A 24,799-nucleotide genomic window follows, 5' to 3' on the forward strand; every position below is an offset into this window, starting at 1 on the left:
AGGCTGGGTGGAAGAGAATGGCAGGATCAACTACGCCTCTCTGAATACAAATGTTGAAGTAAATTAAAATCGCTTTCCTAAACTCTAGTTTTTCTACTTGTGTCCTTTCAAGACATTTCAACAACACAGAAGCAAGTATTTAATCTAGAAGATAAGATTAATAGTCAAAGAGTACTTACTACAAAAAAAAAAAAAAAAAAAAAAAAAAAAAACCACAAATAAGACATGATTAAGTAAAGTTATTTTATTTTACCCGGGGCTCTCCCCATACAAACGGCATGTAAATGCTGACACTGAGAAATAGCTGCGAGAACTACCGAGAGAAGTCAGAACATCATGCCTTCCAATCCATCCTCCATAAACTTCTTATAAAGTGCCATAAATTTGGCCACAAATGCTTCCAAATGATAAATGGCCTTACTGCCCAGCTGGAGACGATGTTCATAATAAGCTGCCATCTGGGCCACTTCCCCTTTCAGTTGTCCATCACAATTATGCAAAAGTTCCGAGAGAAGGCCCTAAGGAAAAATAATTGGTGATTTAAAAGGTAATCACTGAAAACAGTATTAACTGAACATTCTTTATTTCTCTCATTCACAAAAGAAGCAAAACTTAAGTTAAATGTGTTTTTAACCCATTAAGTCCCACGTTTTCAAGTCTGAAACTATTTCAACAACATAAATATTTATTTCAAAGTTACCCTAAGTGGTATATTTATTGCTCAATTTAAATTTTTTCAGGGTGTCCTATATATACAACCATGGGACAATATTAATTCTTTTTTTGTGAACCTATAATGTTCATTCAAGAGAAAAAACTTCCTATCATTAAATGTCAAACAGAGATGGTCTCCCACTTACAAATTTTCGACTTTACAATGGTGTGAAAGCAATACGCCTTCAGTAGAAACCACTGCATGAATTTTAAATGTTGATCCTGCCCCAGGCTGGTGAAATGCAGCATGATCCTCTAGTGATGCTGGGAAGTGGCCAACAGCCACAGCTCCCTCTCAGCCACCAGAGGAAACAACTCTACAATATCCTGTGTTAATGAACAGTGACATTCAGCAGGGTCGGCATAGCAAACACATTTTCCATTTATGGTATTTCCGACTGAGAATGAGTTTATCAAGATGTAAACCCATCAGAAGTTGAACAGTATCTGCATTTAACAGCACAAGAGTGCAAGGATTTAAAAGCACAAAGATACTTATTGCAGCATTTTTTTATACTAATAATCTGGAAACAACCTAAATTTAAACCAAGAGGGGTTATATTCATGAAACTGTGATGTAGTCATATAACTGAATGTCACTCAAATACTAAAAACAATGAGCTACATCTGTATGGTCATATAATACCACCTATGCTATACTCTTGATTGAAAACCATTTCATGAAACCACACACACACACATATATATATTTATGTGAAAAATAGAGGTCTGTGGGCTGGCGCCACGGCTCACTAGGCTAATCCTCCGCCTGTGGCACCAGTACTCTGGGTTCTAGTCCTGGTTGGGGCGCTGGTTCTGTCCCAATTGTTCCCATTCCAGTCCAGCTCTCTGCTGTGGCCCAGGAAGGCAGTGGAGGATGGCCCAAGTGCTTGGGCCCTGCACCCACATGGGAGACCAGGAAGAAGAACCTGGCTCCTGGCTTCGGATCGGTATAGCGCGCTGGCCACAGCGGCCATTTTGGGGGGTGAACCAAAGGAAGGAAGACCTTTCTCTCTGTCTCTCTCTCTTTCACTGTCTAATTCTGCCTGTCAAAAAAAAAAAAAAAAAAAAAATAGAATAGAGGTCTGTGAAAAGTAGTTACTCTTAGAAAAGAAGGGTGGATCTCATTTTTTTCATTGTATATTTCATAGCATTTGAATTTTTTGAATACTGTCCTGCCGTTTTAATAAAAGCAAACCAAAACTCCCTTTACTCCCTAATATTTAGCAAACACTAAAAGACACTAGACAGAGGAAGTTGATAGAACAAACCTGAAGCTAAGGCTTGAAACATCCTAGAATCCGGACTCTATCTACCTCTGTAAGGTACTGTGTCTCATCACTTGAAATGCTTATTGGTCGGCTGTTTACATGGTTCTTCACCTTTTAATCCTCTAAGTCTCAGCTTAAACGTTATCTTCCTCACAGAAGCTATCAATGGCCTTCCATGGCCACACAATTCATTTTTATCATTTCACCTTGTTACATCCTTTAGAGTACTTGCAACATTCCGAAATCCTCTTATTCTTCTTTCCCTTTGCATCCCACTATCATATAACTTACTGAAGGCAGGCCCTCCCTTCTCTTCTTGATTCCTCCCCTAATGGTGTCAGCCACATAGAAAAGCCTAGATAAACACCCACAGAAGTACTAAGTTGGAGAGAAAGAGGTGACAACATTATTGTCCTCCTACAAAAGCTCTGTGATCAGTCTAAGTGTTAACAGTAATAAACAGTTCCAGATCTGAAACTGGGTTACCTTCATTATTATCTCAGGAGGAATGCAATGTGTTAGAAGCTCATAGAGCCTTCCACGAACTTCAAGGAGCCTATATAAAACAAAATAATCGATAGTTTGTGATAAAATCAGGGGCAATTTCTCCAAGTTCCTACCGTGCTATTTTACTTTACAAATTAAACTATCCAATACTGCCACAGTTTCTTGTATAGTGTTATCGTAGGACACACACAGAAGTTTCCTAATTCAGTTGATTTTTTCAAAAAGAAAAACTTCAGAACTCTTTTAAATGAGACATTTATACCTAATGTGGATAATCATGTCAAATACCATGCAAATGCTAGACAGAAACTAAGACATAATAGTGAAAGCTGAGCTTACCCACACAATGGCATTTAATACACCTGAAGGATATTATCAAGTAATAATGTTTTCTTTTTTCTCAAGATAGATGATACCTGACATCCAGAAAATGGTCATGAAGGGATTGGAGTCGTGGCATAGAGGGTAAAGCTGCCACTTGCAATGCTGGCATCCCATTCGGGCACCAGTTTGTATCCCAGCTGTTCCACTTTCAATCCAGGCCTCTGCTAATGGCTTGGGAAAAGCAGGGGAAGATGGTCCAAGTCCTTGGGTCTCCTGCTTCCTATGTGCAGGAGATCCAGATAAACTCTAGGCTCCTGGCTTCAGTCTGGCCCAGGCCTGGCTATTGAAGCCATGTAGGAAGTGAACCAGCAGATGGAAGATCTATTTCTCTCTCTCACTCTTTCAAATAAATTTCTTTAAAAAATTATCATGAAAAGATTATAAACAGTCACTAATTACACAGTTACAAAAGATAGCAGTGGTATGGAATAAAATGCTACTGCTTAGACTACACAGTAAAATAGCAATATGACAGGGACACGAAGCTGTCCTGTCATAAAAGGGGTGAGAAAAGAGGTTAGAGGTAAGCACAGAAACTGAATAGAATCATTCAAACCAAGCTAAATGAACAGGAACATGTCAAAAAGTTACAATGAAAATCCCAAATATACACAAAACATGCATCTTCATCTATTTCTCCATATATTTACCCACTTCCAAAGAGAAAAAAGGTGTTCTGAATTTTTACTAAGACGATGGATGTTCCACACTTCAGATAAATCAGGGTAGTGATTTATAATTTCTTAAAAGTAGAGGTTGACTTTTCCTTTGGGAGGCAAGGAATATAAAAGCCCCATCATACATAAACAAAAGAACTAGAAGAGAGCAAGCATTGGGACTAACAGTGAAGACACTGATTGGAACACCAGCCCCTATATAAGAGTGCCTGGGTTCTATGCCTGCCTCCCACTTGAAACTCCAGCTTCCTATTAATACAAATACATACCCTGGGAGGCACTGGTGACAGCTCTAGTGGTTGAGTTCTTGCCAAACCCACGGGAGGCACTGACTGGGTTCCCAGCTCCCAGTAAACAGGCTCAGACCAGGCCCAGTCATTGCTTAAGAGAGTGAACCAACAGAATGCTTCCCATGTCTGTCTGTCTCTCAAATAAAATAAAGAAAACTTAGAACAGTTCTTCTAACAGACACAGTAAGGAACAATTTAACCGAGTCTTCACACCAGCTCAGTGAGGGATCATTATCTCCATTTTTCTTTTTAGATGTAAGTAACCTAACAAAATCAAATATAGCAAACCATGCTATGAACACAGATCTGTCTTCTCTCAAAGTCCATGTCCTCTCAATGTCCGCCAAAGCGTTTATTTAACACAATACTCTGTCCTCGGTTCTCTGGAATATACTACTTTTACTGAAAAGTTAAAGTTCAGAGAGGTTGGGCTTCCACCAAGCTCATGCAGATGAGCCAGCACTTTTTTCAAGTCTGACTCAAAAGACTACAGCCTCGGAGCAGGTGCTGTGGCACAGCAGGTTAGCCCCTGGCCTGAGGCACCAGCATCCCATAAGGGTGCCTGCTGGGAGTCCTGGCTGCTCCACTTCTGATCCAGCTCTCTGCTGTAGCCTGGAAAAGCAGTAGAAGATGGCCCCCGCACCCACGTGGGAGACCCGGAGGAGGCTCCTGGCTCCTGGCTTCAGATCGGCGCAGCCCATTGGGGAGTGAATCATCAGATGGAAGACCTCTCTCTGCCTCCCCTCTCACTGTGTAACTCTTTCAAATAAATAAATAAATCTTCAAAAAAAAAAAAAAAAAGACTACAGCCTCTTGCTGACATGCTAGTGTGTCTCAAAAATAAAACCTGATTATTAAATCAGAAGGAATAAAAATAATGGCATGTGGTATAAAATTATTTTTAATATATACATCTTGTTTATATACTTTTTTTCTAAAAAGTTGATTCAGGAGATACTTGCCTATACACAAGTACAACACTATGTGGCTCTCATACATGTTAACATGTATCCCACATTAGTGTGAGTTAATTTATACTATCACTTAGCTTACCAAAATTACTATAATCTCCACTTACTATGTCATTATTTCTTGATAGGTTACAAGAGCACAAACTCTGTCAAAGAAATTAGAATTGTCTAGAACTGTCTCTTTCTTTTAGCTGAATGTCCCTGATTAAGTTATTTAAGTTCTGTATATCTTTATTTACTCACGCACATAGTAAAGATTTTCATAATATTTTCTTCAAGAGGACTGTTATGTTACTCAAATTTTAAAAATCAAGACTAATCCAAGATGAATCAAGTGAAAATCAAGACTATAAAGGGGGGTCAAAAACCAGTAGTCATTTGGTATTAGATACAGGCCAGAGATCAAAATGTCACCAGCTTTACAGTATTTCTGGCCAGCATCAAAGCTTTCTAGAACTGGGCAAAACTTCTTTATATGGCACAAAGGAATAAAGTCTTACAATTTTATTTACATAGAGCATTTCTTCCACAAGGTCATTTATAAGCATCCAAAACTTGTCAAAAAGGTATCAACAAAATAAAGTTTTAAAAACATAAGTTGATATATCAGGGCTGGCACTGTGGCATAGCGGATAAAGCCGCCGCCACCCCTATGTACGCCAGTTCAAGTCCCAGCTGCTCCACTTCCCCAGCTCTCTGCTACAGCCTGGGAAAGCAGTAGAGGATGGCCCAAGTCCTTGGGCCCCTGCACCTGCGTGGGAGACCCGAAAGAAGCTCCTGGCTCCTGATCGGCACAGCTCTAGCCACTGTGGCCATTTGGGGAGTGAATGAGTGGATGGAAGAAATCTTTCTCTCTGTCTCTCTGTAAACTCTTTTTCAAATAGACAAATGAATCTTCGGGAAAACAAAAAGTCTAAGTGATATATTATCAAATATTACAATAATCTGTAGCTGAAGTCCTTAAAAGTATAAAAATTCTACTACCACCACCACGAATTTTCCTTCTTTAAAACCAGAACAAAACAAGAAAGTCATCTTCAGTGTAGAACTATTCCTAAGACCTGCTTTGTTTGCATTTTATCTTTTAAAACCTAGTATTTCAGGGCCAGTGTTGTGGCACAGCAGGTTAACCCACTGCCTGCCCATTCCATATGGGCCCTGGTTTGAGTCCCAGCTGCTCCATTTCCAATCCGGCTCCTTGCTAATGCTGCTGGGAAAGCAGCAGATGTCTCAAATACTTGGGTCCCTGCCACCCACATGGGAGACTTGGGACAAAATTCTGGCTCCTGATTTTGATCTGGCCCAGCCCTTACTATTGCAGCCATTTGGGGAGTAAACCAGTAGATGGAAGACCTCTTTCTATTTGTAATTCTGCCTTGCAAATAAATAAATCTTAAAAATGAAAAAAGCTAATATTTAATATTTCTTGGGGTTGAAGTTGTGACTCATTGGGTTAAACTCTCACGTGTGAAGCCAGCATCCCACATCAGAATGCCAGTTCGAGTCTTAGCCACTTCACTTCCATCCCATCTTTCTGCTAATGCACCTGCAAGGCAGCAAATGATAGTCCAAATACTTGCGCCCCTGAAACTCCTGTGAGAGATCTGGATGCAATTCCTGGCTCCTGGCTTCAGCTTGGCCCAGCTCCAGATGTTATGGCTATGTGGGGAGTGAACTAGCAGCTAAAATCTCTCTTTCTATCTCTGCCTCTGTCACTCTGCCTTTTGAATAAACAAATAAAAAAATTTTAAAGAAAAAAATAAAAGATAGTATTTCTTCATTGATTATCAACAAAACAGAATACATACTTTTCCCTAAAGGCTTCTTTTCTGATTCAACTACTTATGTTTGGTACCTTTTGAAACCAACGGAATTCAAAGTAAACCTATGTCGGATTTACTATCCACCAAAACCAATGTATGTGGAAGTCAAAAAATACATGTTATGAACCTTTTGAAGGCTCTCTTATAGAAAGTAGGATTCATCAGATGTATCACTCAAGAGGGGAAACATTATTTTATTTTAAGCCAGAGAAGCTTAAATTCTGTGGCTATACTCAGCTGCTCTAAACCCTTAAATGATCAACCACCCTTTCAGTTCTGACAAGCTTCAAGGATGTGAGATTGTGCTTCAGTGAGCTTGAGGAACCTCCTCCACACTTCCACATACGCAGTAGGCTTTACACTGTCATTCTTGATTTTCAGAGGTGTAGACTGTCCTTCTCAAAGCTGTCATCAATCCAATCACCAGATGGAGGTGTTTTCAGTATGGCCCCCCACATTGGGTATCAGACCCACAGAAGTTAATGGAAATAACTGCAGCAAATGTGCCAAAAAATACTAAGTACCAACAGCATATAGACAACAGTATCCTTAGTACAGCTGTTCATTCTACATGAACACAGGGTTTTCTAATTCTTAAACCATCATCATACAATCTCCTTTTGCTCTTCAAAGAAACAAGTATCCTTGGCAGGCTAGTATTTTCAATATACAAATGAAGACGCTGAAACTCTGAAATGAAGTTACCTGATGAAGGACATTTATCTACAATTTTAGATGAAAAGTCTGACTCATTCTTTGGTGTCTTCCTAGCAAATGATATATCAATTACTAACTTAAATACTATCCTTTTCAATATTAGAATGTGAGACACATTACATGTTAACATTAGGTCACCAGGATGCTCAAAGTAAAAGCTAAAAACCCTAAAATTTGTCTTCTTTTACACATAACTTTTACTTTTATGTTAATAGCTTAACAAAAGCTGTAATACCACATACTATTCACTATTCCAAATAACTCAATTTCTGAAATGAAATCCAACCTTTTCCTTAAAAGTTTAGTATTTTGATCCAAGATTTAATAATAATTCTAAATGGTGGGGTGTTAGTAGATAATAGCTAATATAAGTACTATCTTGAGACTTAAACCTTTATATCATACAGGTTACCTTTGTGGAGTTTGCTGACTGACAATAGCATTTGCAGTCTCCCTCAGATACACCTCCCAATCTGTCTCTGGGATTTCCTGATCTGCAGTGAAAGGATATCTACAACAAAAAGAGAGGACGAAAGAAATTAGAGAGAAGTATGCTAATGCTGTATAAAGTCTCCAGTGGCACCCACCCCACCCACTTACTGCTGCACTCTGCAGGCTTCGCACATTAGCAGGGCTTTTCTGAGATTTCTGCGGGACTTCTCTGCCAGTCTATGAGCCAGCTGGGAAGGAAGGTTCAGACCTTCCTTCTTGCACACAGTAGTTAACACATGGCAAATCTACAAACAAAATTAACAAAAACGGCCAGATCATCAAAAGCGTTCTGAGATAACTTCTGTTCTTAACATCATTTAAGATCCTTTTAACTATTACTCTCAAGTTTTTACGTGTAGCTTGCTATAAAGATACCTCAACAATCTGCACCCAACACAGTGTCACATATTATCCCTATTTTGTATAAAATCTCTCAAAATCTATGAACAGCAGGAAAACTGTTTAGAACTTTTATTCATAGCTGTTAAGAATGACAAGGAAAAGAAAAATCTGTATTAATGTAGTTTCAGACTAACATCATCACCTTGCAAAATCTACTTCCTCCATATTCCAGTCTCCTCATACAGCCAATTAAGTTAGTAAGGCAATAAATAACTAGTCCTTAAACAAATCAGAATTGGCAATATACGTCAGTTTAAGGTAGTAGAAAGTTTAAGGAGAACACTGTGCAGATCTCAGTACCTGTCTTTTACTATCAGGAATATGCACTGGTGGTTGTATCTAGTGGTTTGTATCCAGCTTCACAGCTGTTCTTGATTTACTGATGCATGCCACTAAGCTTTTACAAAAACAACCATGACAGGGATGTACACACTAAACTCAGAGAATCAGAACTAAAACTTCTGTGAAAAGTTACAAGAGGTTTAACTTGATTTACCTCTTCAATGCTAGGAGCAGGCACTCGAACTGCCAGGCACCGACTACGAATGGGTGGTATCACTTTAGATGTAGAATTGCAACACAAGATCAACCTGCAGGTAGACATGTATTTTTCCATGGTTCTGCGCAAGGCATGTTGAGCATCTTTGGTGAGTTTGTCAACTTCTGTCAACAACACCACTGAGTCAAAGAGAAACAAACACACCCTCACTTGATTTCAGTCAAAGGAAATAACGCACCTCCTTTTCCCACTAATTATTCACAGCGAAACCCTAAATAATAAGCTTGATACACTACTCGTCCCTCTAGCAAGGATGAATCAAAGTTATAAAAACAGAAAAACCATTTTTTCAAATATTCTGTAAAGACCAAGAAACACTGGTTAAATGAAGGTGTTACTTTGTTATAAAAGTCACTGCAGTCAATATTATTTATATGCACAAAAAATTACCAAGACAAGACTGTACTGTGCTGCATTTTCCCCCAAATATTTTATCTCAGGAGCACATTTCCATAGACCTTCTTTAATATCTTAAATTCTAAAAAATACACTCTGGAAAACACTGGCACAAGTAATGTAGTCAACACCACAGGAAGACATCTGATCACCAGCACAGGGAGATTCTACTGGGTCACACTCAAGGACCTGCCTTAAAGTGATTAAGAAATAACACGGAGGCAGTGACTGAATCTAACTATTATATTTCTCATATTAAAAATTTCTTTCTTAAAGATGGCACAGCAAAGCATAGCAATTAAATCCTTTCCACAAAAATCAACAGTAAAGGTTCTAAAACCAAAGACCCATGGACAACATCCATATCAAAATAAGTGAGATGTTTCACCTAAAACACTCAGATATGGGCAAGAGAGAACATATAACTACAATTGAAAAGACTCTCCTAGTTTCAGCATCTATGTAGGAAGAAGCGTATTTTGGACATTGGTTTTGGTCACTATTCCCTAAACAGTGTAACAACTATTTATAAGTCTTTATATTGCAGTAAGTATTATAAGCAATCTAAAGATGATTTAAAATAGGAGGATGTGTGTAGGTTACATGAAATACTATGCCATTTTACATGAGAGACTTGAGCACAGGCAGGCTTTGGCATCTATGAGGAGTACTGAACCAATCCCCGACAGATATGATTATTTTTATGAGTGATGCTGGAAATAGTGACTGAGTAATAAGATATGTGAAAAACAGCAGCATATTTTTTAAAAAGTTAACATATGACAAGTGGTGATATATATCCAGAAAAGCAAAATGATTTTAATATCAAAAAATCCAGTAATATAATGTATGACACCAATATAACTCAGAAGAAAATTTATAAAACCACATTCATGGATGCAAAAGAAGCAGATATAACATTCAATAAAATACAGGTGATGAATACTTTCTTTCCATGACCAGATACATGAACCCCAGGCCAAAGTCCAGCAACTAACAACATGGAAGCTAAATCTTTTCTTCTAGAATTGTGATATAGACTACTGAGACCAAGAATGGTAATGGAGGTAATGGCCAACATAACTAGAAAAGAGAAAGCACTGAGAGCCACACAAATTTGAAAGAAAGAGAAAAAACTCTCTATTTGCAGATGCACGAATGTATACCTGAAAAACCCAATAGCAACTATGGAAAGACTACTATAAACGATTAGAGAATTTAATAACACAGGAAATAAAATATAAAGAACAATAACTCATATATACACAAAACATTTTAAAATGTGACTAAATTCATGGTAGTGAAAAATTAATTCCTAGACAAAATTATATTGAAATACAGACTGAAATATAAGAAACTGGTTAGAAATACAAGCAATTCAAAAACAATAAAAATAAGAATTGAACAAAAGGAAAAATGATTACATTCATTCAAGAAAATCACTATTTTCTCTGCTTAAAATGACAAGGATTAAAAAAATTATCTGCAATTGATAAACATCAGGGAAAAAAAGAACATTCCAGAAATTGCCATTGGTAGTATCAATCTGTATTTTGTTCCAGATGAAGAATCTGGCAAAGTCTATCAAAAGCATTAAATATTAGCATATTAATCACTATAAAATATTACTTGGAGGAATGTATGTACATATATGCATTAAAAAAAAAAAACACCGTAAAGACCAAACTGTTAACTGTCGTCTCAGATGATAGGATTATAGCTGACTTTAATTTCCATCTAATATTTCATAAGGAACATCTAATTTTGGTTATAAAAACAGTGAATTTGGGACAGTCATTGTGGCTTGAGGGTTAAGACATCACTTGTAATACCTGCATCCCATAACAGAGTGCCTGGTTATAGTCCCAGTTCTAATTCCAATTCAGCTTTGTATTACTGCATCCTGGAAAGCAGCAGCTGATGGGTCAAGTCCTTGAGCTCCTGCCTCCCACATGGGAGACACACACAGAGTTCTAGGCTCTTGGTTTCAGCCTGGCCCAGCCCTAGCGGTTGTGGTCATTTGGTGAGTGAACCAACAGATGAAAAGACCTTTCTCCGATCTCTCTCTCTCTCTCTGTCTCTGTCATTCTGCCTTTCGAATTGATGAAAATTAATAAACATCAAAAAAAGAAGCTAATTTTAAATCATAGTTTCTTATTTTAAATAAAATTTTTTTTCATTATTTATCTTGTAAAATATCAAATAAGTGGCATTGTTGTTTCTCACAAAACTCAACTGTATTAGACTATAAACTCCCATGAGCACAGAAATTACACTGCTCTTATTCCCTTTTCTAACTCCAAAAAAAAAGCACTAATGCCCTGAAGTTTATAAAATAAGATATTTTTACTGCATACCTTTAAAATCTCTTTGGGAGCTTGTTTCAAGTTGCTGTGATTGTGCCACTGTTTTCAGCATTTCTTGAATTACTACCCGGTCACTATTTCCAGCATCACTGCACAAAACAAAAATAATAATAATATGTAAATATTGAGAAAATACTCCACTACTCCTGAAAGTGTTGAAGATCTATTAGAAGAAATATATTTAGCATTCAAACTTTTAATAAAAATTACTTATACCTAACAACGATCATAAACCTTTAAAGTGAAATATTTTAAAATAATTAAAAGTACAAATAATATTCCAATTTTATACATCACTGAAAACACTACATTCTTACAGTAAGTTCAGTGTTAAGTAAACAGAGAAATAACTAATAATTAATTTTGCAAACTCTATCACCCCTACGTTTTCTCCAAGTCACTATTATTAAATATATTTAGAATGCCTTTCATCACTTTTCTGGTCAAGAATTCAAAATATGTCCCATTTGTCTATGAATTAATACTCTTACTACATTTATGCTCACACCCATTTCTACAATCTTAATTTTGACACACCTAAAGAAAATAATACTTATCTGCTAGGGTTGTTTGAATCCATGTAAGGTTTCTCACACAGTGCCTGCTACTCAATAGCTCATGCACATAAGCTAACTCAACTCCTCCTGCTGCACCCAGCCCCCTCCCTCTCCTTGAAACAGATGGTCACACCTGCCTCTGAGCCATTATCCAGGGTTGCCTTTGTCTGAAAATGCCCTCTACTCTGCTCTTCAGAATCCATCAGGCCCTACAGGATCTTGCAGCCCAACCCAATGTAGCACCCCAAATCATTCCTGAACTACTTACCAGTTAACTGCTGCTGCATGAGTTCAATGCCCCTGCCCTACCACAAGACCCTAATCTTATTTTATGATAGCTAATTCAAACACATCAGTTGGGGGACAATTATAAAATCCTGATCAACAAGCTGAAGTAAAGGCAGCTGCAACAAAAGATCTGGCAACCCAAATTCAGTTTGAAATATTAATTCCAGACACTACAAACTTTTTAGATATACTCTGTTCATTAGTGTCAAATGAGTCAATATAATTTCACAAAAACTTTAGAATACAATGTACTTCATGTAAAATAATCAGCTCTATAGACATATGTGTGTGTGTGTGTGTATATATATATGTATAAAAAATCCTGAAATTATGACAGACAAGGCAAGGTGCAAAGGCTCGCGGCTCTATTTCAAGTAGGGCAGCTTCACTTTAATCTGTCTGGTTTATATACTGTGCTTCTATACAAATGATTTTACTTCATGAGCTTTCACCTTAAAAAAAAGAATACCATCTTTCTACTGGCTTCTATATAGTAGCAACTTACCTGGGATTAACTTCAAGATGGTAATTACTTGCAATGGTGCTGATTTCAATTTTCTTTTTAGATGGAGTCTATGAACAAAAAAATTCAACTCTGTAAATCATTTATTTCCAGGCTATCTCCCCTCTGTCTTGTATTTTCATTAATTTTTTGTAATATAAACAATTTATGTTCGCTTAAAAAAACAAACTTGAGATAACCACCATTAATGTTTTAATTTCATTAATCTCATTCTTTTAATTGCAGATAAATGTTTTGCTTTTTTCTTCATCCCCAGTTACCACATAAACAATCTGTGTATTTCCTTTCATAGCCAAAATAAACACAAACAAGTACGTTTACAGAGAGTGTCAATGTTTCTTGTAAAGAAGTAAAACACAAAGGCAATCACACACACTTCTGTTTTGCTTTTCCAGGTTAACACCACATCTTGACAACCTCTCATAGACAACTGGTAGTGTCACAGTTGTGTATCAATCTACACTTTGGAAGTTCCAAAGCCAGTTACACTCACAGGCATTTTAGTTCTTACTTTGGGTCATTCAAGTAATTTGACAATTAAAGTTCTTGTGCACACTCATGTCTCATGTCCTGCTTTCATTGCTACATAAGGGATGTCCAGTAGATCTGCTGAGCCTTCAGCTCTCAGCTCTTTCCTCAGATGCCTGCCTGGCCTGTCTGGTAATATTCCCTCCATTAACTATGCAACCTCTTTTTCCCCAGTCTGAATGGCTGGGCACTTTCTCTCACATGCTGTCTGGAGAGGTGCCCATTTGGTATGATGAATGCTCTACTCCATTAAATCTTATAATCTTACTACTTTTCTGTCTCACGTCTGAAAGTCATTTTTGTTAAAAAAAAAAAAAAAAAAAAAACACTGGATTACAGGGGATATATCCTGAACTTCAATATAACATGTATGTATATGCACATGTATAGACAGTCTGCTTTCCAAAATATTCCAACAATTCACTTCTCTACATGCAAATTCCTTTCCACAACATTTCTCACCTATAACCTCACCTATATCAAGCCTCTTAATCTTGGGCAGTTTAGTTGAGTATAGAACACACTCACACTACTTGACTATCACAAAGGTCAAACGTTTTACAAATGTTCCTTGCCCACTTATACTCGTATTTCTCTCCTGTGACTACTTGTGAATCAGTTTACTACTAGAGTATCTAACTTTCTATCATCAACTTGTTAAGTCTGTTAAATAATATGTTCCTTTCAAATATTTTGTGAAAATCTATTATTTTTATATTGACTGTTATGTGTGACAGCTCATCATATGAGCTTTTAAAATTCATATATATACAAGCATCTATTTCTTTTCCTCTACTGTTTCCATGTTTTCCATTAAAACGTATATTTGACCCATGGGCAGTTCATACTTTCTAATAAGCTATAGTCTAAGATATTTAGTGTTTCCTTTTAACATTGAAGTCTTTAATCTATCTGGAATTTACCTTTATAAATTTTACTCCATGAATTCAACTTTGTTACCAGACAGGTGACAAGTTATGCTGGTTCATTTTGCCATCTCACTCTTTTCCACTGATCTGAAATACACTCTCCAAAATATTTCTGGGCTCTCTATTCAATTATGCTAGTCTAATTCTCTATTTCTATCCTAATTTAATATAGTTTTATCCTTACAATATCATTTACTAACTGGTGTAACACAAGCCCCACTTCAACTAATCTTTTTTTTTCTTATATATAATTACTTTAGCTAGTCTCAGAAAGGTATTCTTCCATAGAGATCTTAAGATCATTTTCTATAATAAAAACAAAAGTACATTTCAAGTGTAATTCATGCTGTAACTGAGGGAGGATACTTTGTAATATTATGACTCCATTTAAGAACATGCTACATTTTACCATCTGATCAGCTCTGATATTTTGTCCTGCATTAGTTTTCTTCCTACAGACCCCATACTTTTCTTGTTAATTTTATCATATGTGTTTTTTAAGAATATCCACAAAATGTTCCAATGACATCGCAATCTCAGTGTCTAAACATAAGCTAATCAACATTAGCCAGAAACCCAGTTATTCTCCTGAGGATTCTCTGACTAGCACTACCATTCACACGTGTGTAAGGTTTCGCCAATGTCTAACATGTATAAGACATTCCACCAGGGGCTATCAAGGATATTAAAATGAATGACATGTTCCCTACAAAACTTCAAAACAAATACAAGTGTGTCAAAGTAAAGAATGTCTAATTAACCATAATTAAGGCAAAACACAATAAGTACTACAAGAAAAACTAATTTAATGGAGTGGGGAGGGTAGAGAGGTGGAGGCGCTTTGGAGAGAAGCAGCCATTTCACTTAGGGACTAGACATCATCCACAAGGGAAGAACATGAAAACGCACGGCATGATGATCATGCAAGGCTAGAGGCTTGACCAGGGCAAGATCATGGGAAATCTCAACATCGCAGACCCTCAAGCCCTCTCTCCCAGCCAATCAGCTGCCCCATCTGTATTAAGTCACTTGATGCCACATTTAGAATTCATATCAAAATCACTCCTTTGTATCCCCACTATTACTCAGAACACAGAACTCTAGAAATCTGAGTTGTAGCCCTGGCTGACATATTGACTTACGAGGCAATCTGAACTGATTTACCCAGAAGCTCCCCTTGCTCATATTTGCACTTCCTCTCTTAAACAACTGGTATCCTTGTAACAGTTAGGTCTGTAAGTAAATCAGTAGCTCTCAATCCTGGGCACCAGGAACCCCTATGGAATTCCTACTTAATTAGGCAGCAACAGGGTGTGGAGGTGGGGACCAGCTGCATACAGGACAAGGACTGACAACTTCTGCAATAAATATTTGGAGGGTCTCAAAGTGAAACACTTACAGTGATAGTCTGATGTTCGATTCTCAATTTCTCCACTCCAGCACCATAAAGTTCACGTAGAATGCACATGATTCTTGTCTTTTTGCCAGCACCTGATGGTCCATATACTAACAGGTGAGGAAAATCACCACACTGAACCTGGAAACAAAAAAGGGTATTTTTCACTAATCAAATTGAAATTCTCTAGGTGGAATCAAATTACTTTTTTTTATATAAAGACATTTATTTATTTGAAAGAGTTACACAGCAAGAAGGAAAGGAGAGAGAGAGAAACAGAGAGAAAGGTCTTCCATCTGCTGGTTCACTCCCCAATTGGCCACATTGGCCGCAGCTGGAGCCTCCTCCAGGTCTCCCACGTGGGTGCAAGGACCCAAGGACGTGGGCCATCTTCTACTGCTTTCCCAGGCTATAGCAAAGAGCTGGATTGGAAGTGGAGCAGCCAGGACTCAAACCAGCTCCCACATGGATGCCAGCACTGCAGGCGGTGGCTTTACCAGCTATGCCACAGCACCGGCCCCTCAAATTACTTTTAAAAGTATAAAACATTTTGTGTATTGACTATTAAATTCTAGATTCAGGGTCCAATGCTCTGGTGTGGTGGGTTATTCCTCCACCTTCAGTGCCACCTTCCAGTGTGGAGGCCGGTTCAGGTCCCAGCTGCTCCATGTCTGATCCAGCTCTCTGCTATGGCCTCAGAAAGCAGTGGAAGATGGCCCAAGTGCTTGGGCCTCTGCACCCATGTGGCTTGTGGCTCCTGGTTTGTGGCTCTGGATCAGCACAGTTCCAGCCATTGTGGCCATCTCAGGAGTGAACCAGCACATGGAAGACCTCTCTCTGTTTCTCCCTCTATCTGTAACTCTGATTCTCAAATAAACAAATATTTAAAGAAAAAAGAAATTCTAGATTCAAATACATATTTATATTTTTAATAAACTGCAAAGTGTTGATTATTCATTCCTCTAGCACTAACTTTACATAACCTATATACACATAGCATAGCACATACAAAATATAACACTAGATGCTAGAAAAGCAGAAACTCCCAAATGTGGTTACCAGAATCAGCCAGAGAACTTTCTAAAACAACGGCTGTTTGACTATACGGTCCCATCTGCCATGAGATTAAAATTCTGTCACTCTGCAACTGACATCTTAGTTTGGACTCTTAGAACAAGTCTGGTAAGAACTGAGTCCCTCTGATTTGCTTGAGAGGTTACCTGAGAGGTAAAGAAGACTTCCTAAGACAGGCAGGCAGCCAGGAAGAGTATCATCAAGTCAAATGCCACTTCAGGCACCTGGCGTCATCCTGCTGGGGAACCTTGGGAAGCCGGTGTGAGACTCACCACAGTGCTAGCCACTCACAGGGGGCAAAGCTAGACCAGGACACACCTTCCCATCAGCCCTTGTTGATGCCTTCTTAGGAAACCGGGCGGGGAGAAAGCGAGGACTGCTTCTCAAGAGGAAAGCCATCCCACGACCCACTGATGGAGGAAGCTGGAAGTCAGTCTCTGCGTACTTAAAGGGATACAGCAGGGCCCTGACAGTGTCTGCTACTTCACAACACACGGGACCACAGGGTTTAAAATGCTTCCCAGGTGATTCTCACGATCACTCAGGTTGAGAACCGAGCTAGGAAGGCTATAAACAGGATGAGGATACAGAGCTTAGCCTGAGCTGCACAAAATCGCAGGAGTCGACAATTCGGCAAATAACCATTGCAGACAAAATGAAATAAATATCTTAACAGAGGTGATTACTACAGTGACTTCTGATACCTTGTAAGCTCATATATCTCTGCCACAGAAGAAGAAATCTCAAGGAAAGGAACCACTGACCTAATACGGGATCTGGAAATAGGAGTCAGTCGCTCCACAAATACCTGTTGCTTTTGTCTTTTAAACTCTGAGTTAACCAGAAAGGAAGACTATGTCTTTTCAGTTTTATTAAGTTGTAGATTCAACAGTAAACCGCTGTACATCTCAAAAGCATATTCCTTAACATGTAAGATCAGTGTATCAAGTTGTCCAAAATGTATAATCAAAATTCTAACAAAAAGTAGCCGCAAAAAATAAATTGTATTCTATGGCTTAGAAAATTAAAGCTATTGCTATCAGTTTGCCTATTATTATACATATATTACTTTTTGAATTAGTTACAGGGTCAACATCATTAACTGAGGAGAATTAACCTTCAATTTCACATCAACTTTAATGCTTTCTATATATGTGTGTGTGTGTACACACACACACACACACACACACACACGGATAGATTCCTTAGTCATTCCTTGTTTTTAAAAAGCACGGAACAATCAAGCAGCACCGGTATCCTGGAAAAGGGTGGTGTGGGAAGACCAGAGTGCAGAGCGCAAACACACCGGCGGTTACATTTAGGTTTGTAACAGGAACTTCAAGTAACTTATCCTCAACACCCTGCTCTGCTCTTCCCTCCGGGTAAGGGTCGGTGTGCTTCCCACAAGTGCCTTGAGGCCTGTCATCCGCTACAACATAACGGGGTGCAGGAGGAAACACCTCCCGTAAGGAAGTGAGCGCAAGCACATCCCGTACACCACAGATGATCCGGGAATCAGAGACGACCTTTGAGCTACTCCAACACGGTCTTCATACACGAGGACACCGGCACCAAGCACTTGTCAGAAGCCCGCTAAAAAGTCACATGACGTCACTTCTCCGCCCAAAGCCCTGCAGCGGCTCCCACCCCACTCCGGCCACGCACCGGGGCCGCACCACGCCCGGTCCCAGATCACAGGCCGCACTCTCAGGACCCCACCGCCCGGCCGCCCCGGCCTGCTGCGGGCTCCCGGGCGGCGCTGCCCGCTCCCGCCCCAGTCGTCTTTGCCTCCTCGCTCCCTCCGCCTGCCCCACTCCGCTTGGATTCCCGTGTTTAGGACTCGGTCCCTTCCTGCAACTACCAGCTCGGAAGACACTTCTCAGCGCTTCCTTTATCTCAGTTTTCTAAAACCTTCCGCAGCCGCCCCCGGCCCTCCGCCCCCTCGCGTCTCCCCTCTCCCCGCCCCGGATTTACCAAGTTGCGCAGCTGGGCCGCCTGCTCCTTGTGATAATCCAGCCGTCCCAAGGAGCAGGGCCGGTATTTGTCCACCCACAGACTCATGGCAGCTGGACTTCCCGGGGAACACGTTTCAAAGTCCCCGCGCGCGGGCCCCGACCCCCGCGACTGAGACAAGTTTTCCCGCGAATTCCGAGTCGCGTGACGTCACCACCGACCACGTCTGCGTAAACGACTTGAGGACGGAAACACTACGGAAGCCGACTGAGGACAGAATTAGTCACTCCGTCGTTGCCACCTAGTTTAGTAGTTTTATTTTCTCTTTGTTCTAACCGTCTCTAATATTCTAGAAACTATGGAGAGTTTTACGGTGTAACTAATGGGACGAGCGACAAATCCAAAAATCTCAGAAGACACTCCTCCCTGGATTCATTTCCTTCATCCGTTGTTAACTCCCCGGATTTGGTCCACAGAAATTTATTGAAAGTCTATCGTAGGGCTCTGCTCTGGGCACTAGAATATATCAACCTCAGGGTTTCTCTCACTTGGCAGACACCCAGTAAAGCTTGATTGAATAAATTAATAAAAAATAGAATCTAATCTTCACTGTCTTCCATTATGCCCATTCCTCAAGATACTTAATATATTGAAAAGCAATCAAAAAAAAAGTAAATGTACAAAAACATGGCCTCTGGGGAAGAAGACAGGAGACTGACATACTATTATAATGCAAACTGAAAAACTTCCGTTAATTCAAATGAAGAGAAGAATGTGAAGCCCTCAGGAAAATGTTCTGCCTGTGAAGCCCTTCTAAAGCTTTCATTGTGCCAGTCAAATTGCACGTCTCGCAATGCAGCTTTCTGGTTGCCTGTAATATTAATTCCTTATTTAATTTATGCTTTTATTTTCTATATTATTCAGAATCCTGAATCCTGTTCATTGGTTGCAAGGTTTTGCAGGACAAGAATTGATTTCTGAGCATGCTGAATACCCTTCCATCGAAGTGCTCATCCATCTATTAAATAAAAACTCACTGTGTTCTTGTATTAATCATGTAAAATGGGTTACTCTTATCAGCAAAAAGTTATTGAACATGAACAATAACACCACCAAAAACTGATATAAGATGTCGTCCTTTTGCTCAAGTAACTTCCTGAAACAGCCCGGAAAATTTTCTGCCTCTGGACATTTGCACTTACTATTTCCTCCTCGTGGACCACTTTTTCTACTGTTAATAGGGCTGGAAGCCTCACTTCCTTCAGCTGTAATACTTGTATCTGTCCAAGTTTCATTGACTCCATGAAGCACCTCCCTGGACACCCTATAATACTTCAAGAAATCTTCAGATTCCCTTTGCCCCCCGCCATTGAATTCAAATAAAGGGAAAATGTTTGAAGGGAGAAGTCTGAGAACTAAAAAGCAATGGAACTGAGGTGTCATCTATGTCAATTGATGAATAATGAAAAAGGGAATAATGGAAATAATTACTGCAAGGAAGAAAATGAGCCAGGCGCTAGAATGGTCGATGGCTTGGCAGACTGCAGTGACTATGAGCACAGCAAACAGCTTCAATAAGGAGGAGGAGTTGATGCTGAAGTCTGCACGCATCCAAGTTGTAGATTCCAAGGAAGGAGAAATACAACAGAAGGAATAAAAGGAAAAAGATAGCTCACTGACCATTGCCAGGTTGTGCACACACAATAAAAGAAAACAGCACCCACTTGAACTTGCATTTCAACTAACATTTTAGTAGAAGTATAACCCAAGCAATACTTATAGTAAAAACTCATCATTTATCTGCAATTCATATTTGCCTAGCTGCCCTGTATTTTCTCTGGCAATCCTACTGCAGATCCACTTCTGGATATGTGGTACGTAAGAGATAGCTACAGTGGAAGTAGAGTCCTCAGGAAGAGTGGGAAAGTAAAAGAAGCGATCTGAGAAGGTATAAATATCAAGCAGGGCTCAGTCAACTATAGCTCCAGTCACTTAATGACTGGGACCCCTGGGTTCCTGAGCTTTAAAGTGAGGTTACTGAAACCTGGTTTTCATGGATCATTGAGGATTAAGATAACAAAAAGACCTAACACATAGCAGGCACTCAATAATTCATGCCTTCATTTTATTGAGCACAGAAATAGCCACAAATATACGGGACAAGAAGCATGACAGCAAAGATGGTAAGAGGACACCAAAGCTAAATCTCCACTTAGATCATGTGAACAAAAGCAAGAAAACTGACAACTTATATTTGCAGCCAAACCTTGAAAAAGTCCTAAAGATGCGCAATAGCTTTGCTTGGGCTCTTCTGCTGCCAAGTTTGACTGTCCATTCCATTGCATTTCTCTGGGGCAAACCTGCGTGTGATTCTGCCAGAAAAGGAGTAAGACCTTTCTGTAGGCAGGACACGATTTTGCCTTTATTTCTCTAAATGAAGTGATACAGCAGAAATTTTAGGATCTCAAGATGCCAGAGACCAATTAATGGAGAAGGAACGAACATTATTTTTCCTTTATTCTCCACTAAAAAGGCAAAAAAGAAAGCACCACTTTGAGAGCCAGTGCTGTGGCACAGTACATTAAGCCAGGAGCTGAAGCACCAACATTCCTTATGGGCACCAGCTGGAGACCAACTGCTCTACTTCCTATCCATCTCATTGCTAATGTGACAGGGATAGCAGTGGAAGATGACCCAAGTGCTTGGACCCTGTCACCACATAGTAGACTCAATGAGTCCCCCAGCTCCTGGCTTTGGCCTGACCCAGCCCTGCCCATTGTAACTATTTGGAGAGTGAACCAGCAGCCAGAAGATTATCCCTCTCTCCTTCTCTCTCCCTCTCTCTCTCCTCCCCATTCCCTCTATCCCTCCCTCCCTCTCCTTTGCTCTGCAACTTTCTCTTTCAAATAATAAATCTTAAAAAAAAAATTAGCTTCAGCTTCACCCCCGTGCTTTGACTTTCTTCTTTTTTCCTACGTTTGAGCATATTTTGAGCTCCCTTCTTGCCAAGTAACTCAGAAAGTTTGCTGGCTTATGATCTCTATTTCAAAGGTGTCTGGCTTTTTCTTTCTTACAGCGCATTTTCTGATAGCAGTGACAGCGTCCAATCATGATCTCAGTCACTCATGCAAGATGGGGCCAACCAGCAGATACCACTCTCTGTACTTTAGAAATGGTTAACCAGTAAGATGGAGGAACTTTTGGACAGGTTTCTCACTGGAACTCTATAGAACATTGCATTTAATTTTTGACAATAGTATAAAATTAGCTTTCTGAAGTAAATGAGCATAGATCTTGGCACAAATATCATGTACTCATAGTTTAGAACTCCCCCCCCCCCAAAAAAAAGGAGGAAATGTAAAATTCAAGTTATTGCATGTCCAAGGCAATACTCTGTTCTCACATCTCTCCTGTGCCTCCTGGGAACCTGAATTCATTTCTAGACTTCCTCTGTAATCATGGATTACATGTAATCATGGATTCCTCTGGAATCATGAAATCAAGCAACCAAGTTCTGGATAATGGAATGTAGACTACAATTGTTGCAGTTGATTTCTCAACAATGTTGCAGTGGATTCCTCTCTGAGAGGAGCAGTGTGGCGGGGGCAGGAGGCACAGAGTCACCACACAGACCCCCGGAGTCGGATCAAAGCCGGCTTGAGGCAAGGCAAGCAGCCCGCAGACTGGTTTATTTCAGTTGATACAACATCTTATATAGCCAAGACCAGCCAATCCGGTCAAGGGGCTCTATGCCCCAACCAATCACAGCCTGTTGCCAGGCAGGCTCCATTGCCAGGTGGGTTTCAAAGCCATTCCTGAATAACTGACGCTCGCTTGCCAGCAGCCACCTTGACATGGCCTTCTCATTCCACCACATACAATGACCAATGACATATTTCATTTTTACACCTATCCTATAAAATCTCGTTACAGTTCTCCATAGTCTCTTTGATCTCTGGGCAACTTAATATGAAGATCTGAAAAAACAGAGTTTCCAGGGTACAGCTGTGGTCCTAGGAAAGAAGCTGAGCTCCTGTGTCTTAGCTTAGGCTGTCCCCAAAAGCAGAGCAGGGTGTTTAGTGGGGAGATGTTCATTTGGATCAGCAGCAAGGAACAGGGGAAAGAGAAATGAGGAAGAAGTAAAACCAAGGCTGTTACCGTTCCCTCCATGGACAACTGTGTTCAAGCTTTCTGGGGACTTTCTAAGGGGAATTTAGAATACTTACTTGAATTTTCTGCCATCAACTCTCATAACTTACACCACTTGGTTTTCCCTTGGGATGTTAATCTGAATATAGACCTGCCATACAAACCAGTCATCCCACTCCAGGGAATTTACCCAAAGGAAATGAAATCAGCATATTAAAGAGTTGTATGTACCCCCATGTTTATTGCAGCTCAATTCACAATAGCTAAATATGGAATCAATGCAGATGTCCATTAACTGAAGATTGGAAAAAGAAATTATGGCATAGGTACACCATAGAATACTACATAGTGGTAAAAAAAAATGAAATCCTGTTGTTTGCAACAAAATGGGTGCAACTGGATACCATTATACTTAGTGAAATAAGCTAGCCCCAAAAAGACAAATACCATATGTTCTCCCTGATCTGTGGTAACCAATAGAGTACCTAAAAGGTAATCTAGAAAAGTGATATTGACACTTTGAGATGCAATGATTTTGAGCAACCCTTGTCTGGACTGTTGAAGAACAAAATTTTTTTTTTATTTTTCCATACTATTTGATGAATTATTTACCTAGTGTAGGGCTAATCCTATGAGTATAAAATTAATTGAAAATAGATCTTTGTATAAAATGAGAATGAGAACAGAAGAGGAAGAAAGAAGGGTGGGAGTGCGAATGGGAGGGAGGATGGGGTGGAAAGAATTACTGTGTTTCTAAATTTTTATATATGAAATGCATGAAGTTTGTATACCTTAAATAAAAGGTTTCTGTGTAAAACAATATATATATGAACTGAATGAAAAAAAAAGAAGTCCATTAGAGTAGTCACGTGGCCTACCAGTTAAGATATTCACACTTGGGGCGTAGGCATTGCAGTGTAGCAGTTAAGACACCACTTGGGAAATCCCTATCCTGTATCAGAGTACTTGGTTCAAGACCCAGCTTCCCTGCTTCCAATCCAGTTTCCTGCTAAAAAAAAAAAAAAAGACTGATTTTATAAATATTATAACAAAATAATAACAATGATTTTTCTGGGAAGTTGACACATAGTAGAGAAATGTGTTTCACATGTGAAAACCAAAATTGACTCCTCATTAGAATACCGTGATGGTGAAATTGAGTGAGAAGGCAAGCAGTTTGTTGGCAAGTGTTCCTTTCCCCATGTGCATTGTTTCAACAAGAAAATCAAAGAGTTCAAATGTTTCAGGTCCATTTTACACCAAGGGAAGCTTCAGCCACCTGACTTTATTCACCAGTCAAGAACATTTGTTTAGGAGCTGGCATTGTGGCATAGCGGGTAAAGCCACTGCCCACAAATCTGGAAACTGATATGGGTGCCAGTTTGTATCCCAGCTGCCCCATTTCCTATCCAGTTCCCTCCTAATGGCCCGCAAAAAAACAGTAGAAGATGGCCCAAGTGTTTGGGCCCCTTCCACGCATGTGGGAGACCTGGATGAAGCTCCTGGCTCCTGACTTGCGGCAGCCATCTTAGGGTGGAATAGCTCTGTCTCTGTCTCTCTGTCTCTCTCTCTCTGTAATTCTAATAAATAAATAAATAAATCTTTTTTAAAAATACATTTTTAATAACTTCTCTTGCCCAAGTACATTTTGTTCTAATCTAATCTTGCCAAGTACATTTTAATCTAATCTTGTTTGTTCTAATCTTGTTCTAATCTTTATTTTTTTATGTGAGTACCATTTTCCTTCTAAACATATATATATATATTCTTCTTCTATTACAGTTACTCACTTTTGCAAAGAAAAAAGTCACAAAATGTGTTAAAACAGTGGAG

General features: G+C 39.4%; 1 protein-coding gene across 4 annotated transcripts; it reads right to left on the minus strand.

Annotated features, from left to right (window-relative positions):
* Window positions 1-229: 229 nt before the first annotated feature.
* Window positions 230-18,990, minus strand: RFC3 (replication factor C subunit 3). 4 transcript variants are annotated; one of them, XM_002720595.5, is made up of 9 exons: window positions 18,839-18,990; window positions 15,794-15,931; window positions 12,920-12,987; window positions 11,561-11,658; window positions 8,745-8,926; window positions 7,955-8,091; window positions 7,767-7,865; window positions 2,472-2,541; window positions 230-518 (listed from the first exon to the last, which is right to left on the minus strand). In XM_002720595.5, exons 1-9 carry the CDS (start codon window positions 18,923-18,925, stop codon window positions 327-329), a joined length of 1,071 nt encoding a protein of 356 aa, XP_002720641.1. In that variant the 5' UTR covers window positions 18,926-18,990; the 3' UTR covers window positions 230-326. The 4 variants fall into 4 exon arrangements, with proteins under 4 accessions (XP_002720641.1, XP_008271764.1, XP_089159839.1 ...); XM_008273542.5 differs by lacking the exon at window positions 18,839-18,990 and adding an exon at window positions 18,391-18,808; XM_089303713.1 differs by lacking the exon at window positions 18,839-18,990 and adding an exon at window positions 17,011-18,431.
* Between the last annotated feature and the right edge of the window lie 5,809 nt (window positions 18,991-24,799).

Source organism: Oryctolagus cuniculus, chromosome 9 (assembly GCF_051225735.1).
Source record: "Oryctolagus cuniculus isolate XC-2025 breed Fujian yellow rabbit chromosome 9, ASM5122573v1, whole genome shotgun sequence".
Classification (NCBI taxonomy): domain Eukaryota; kingdom Metazoa; phylum Chordata; class Mammalia; order Lagomorpha; family Leporidae; genus Oryctolagus; species Oryctolagus cuniculus.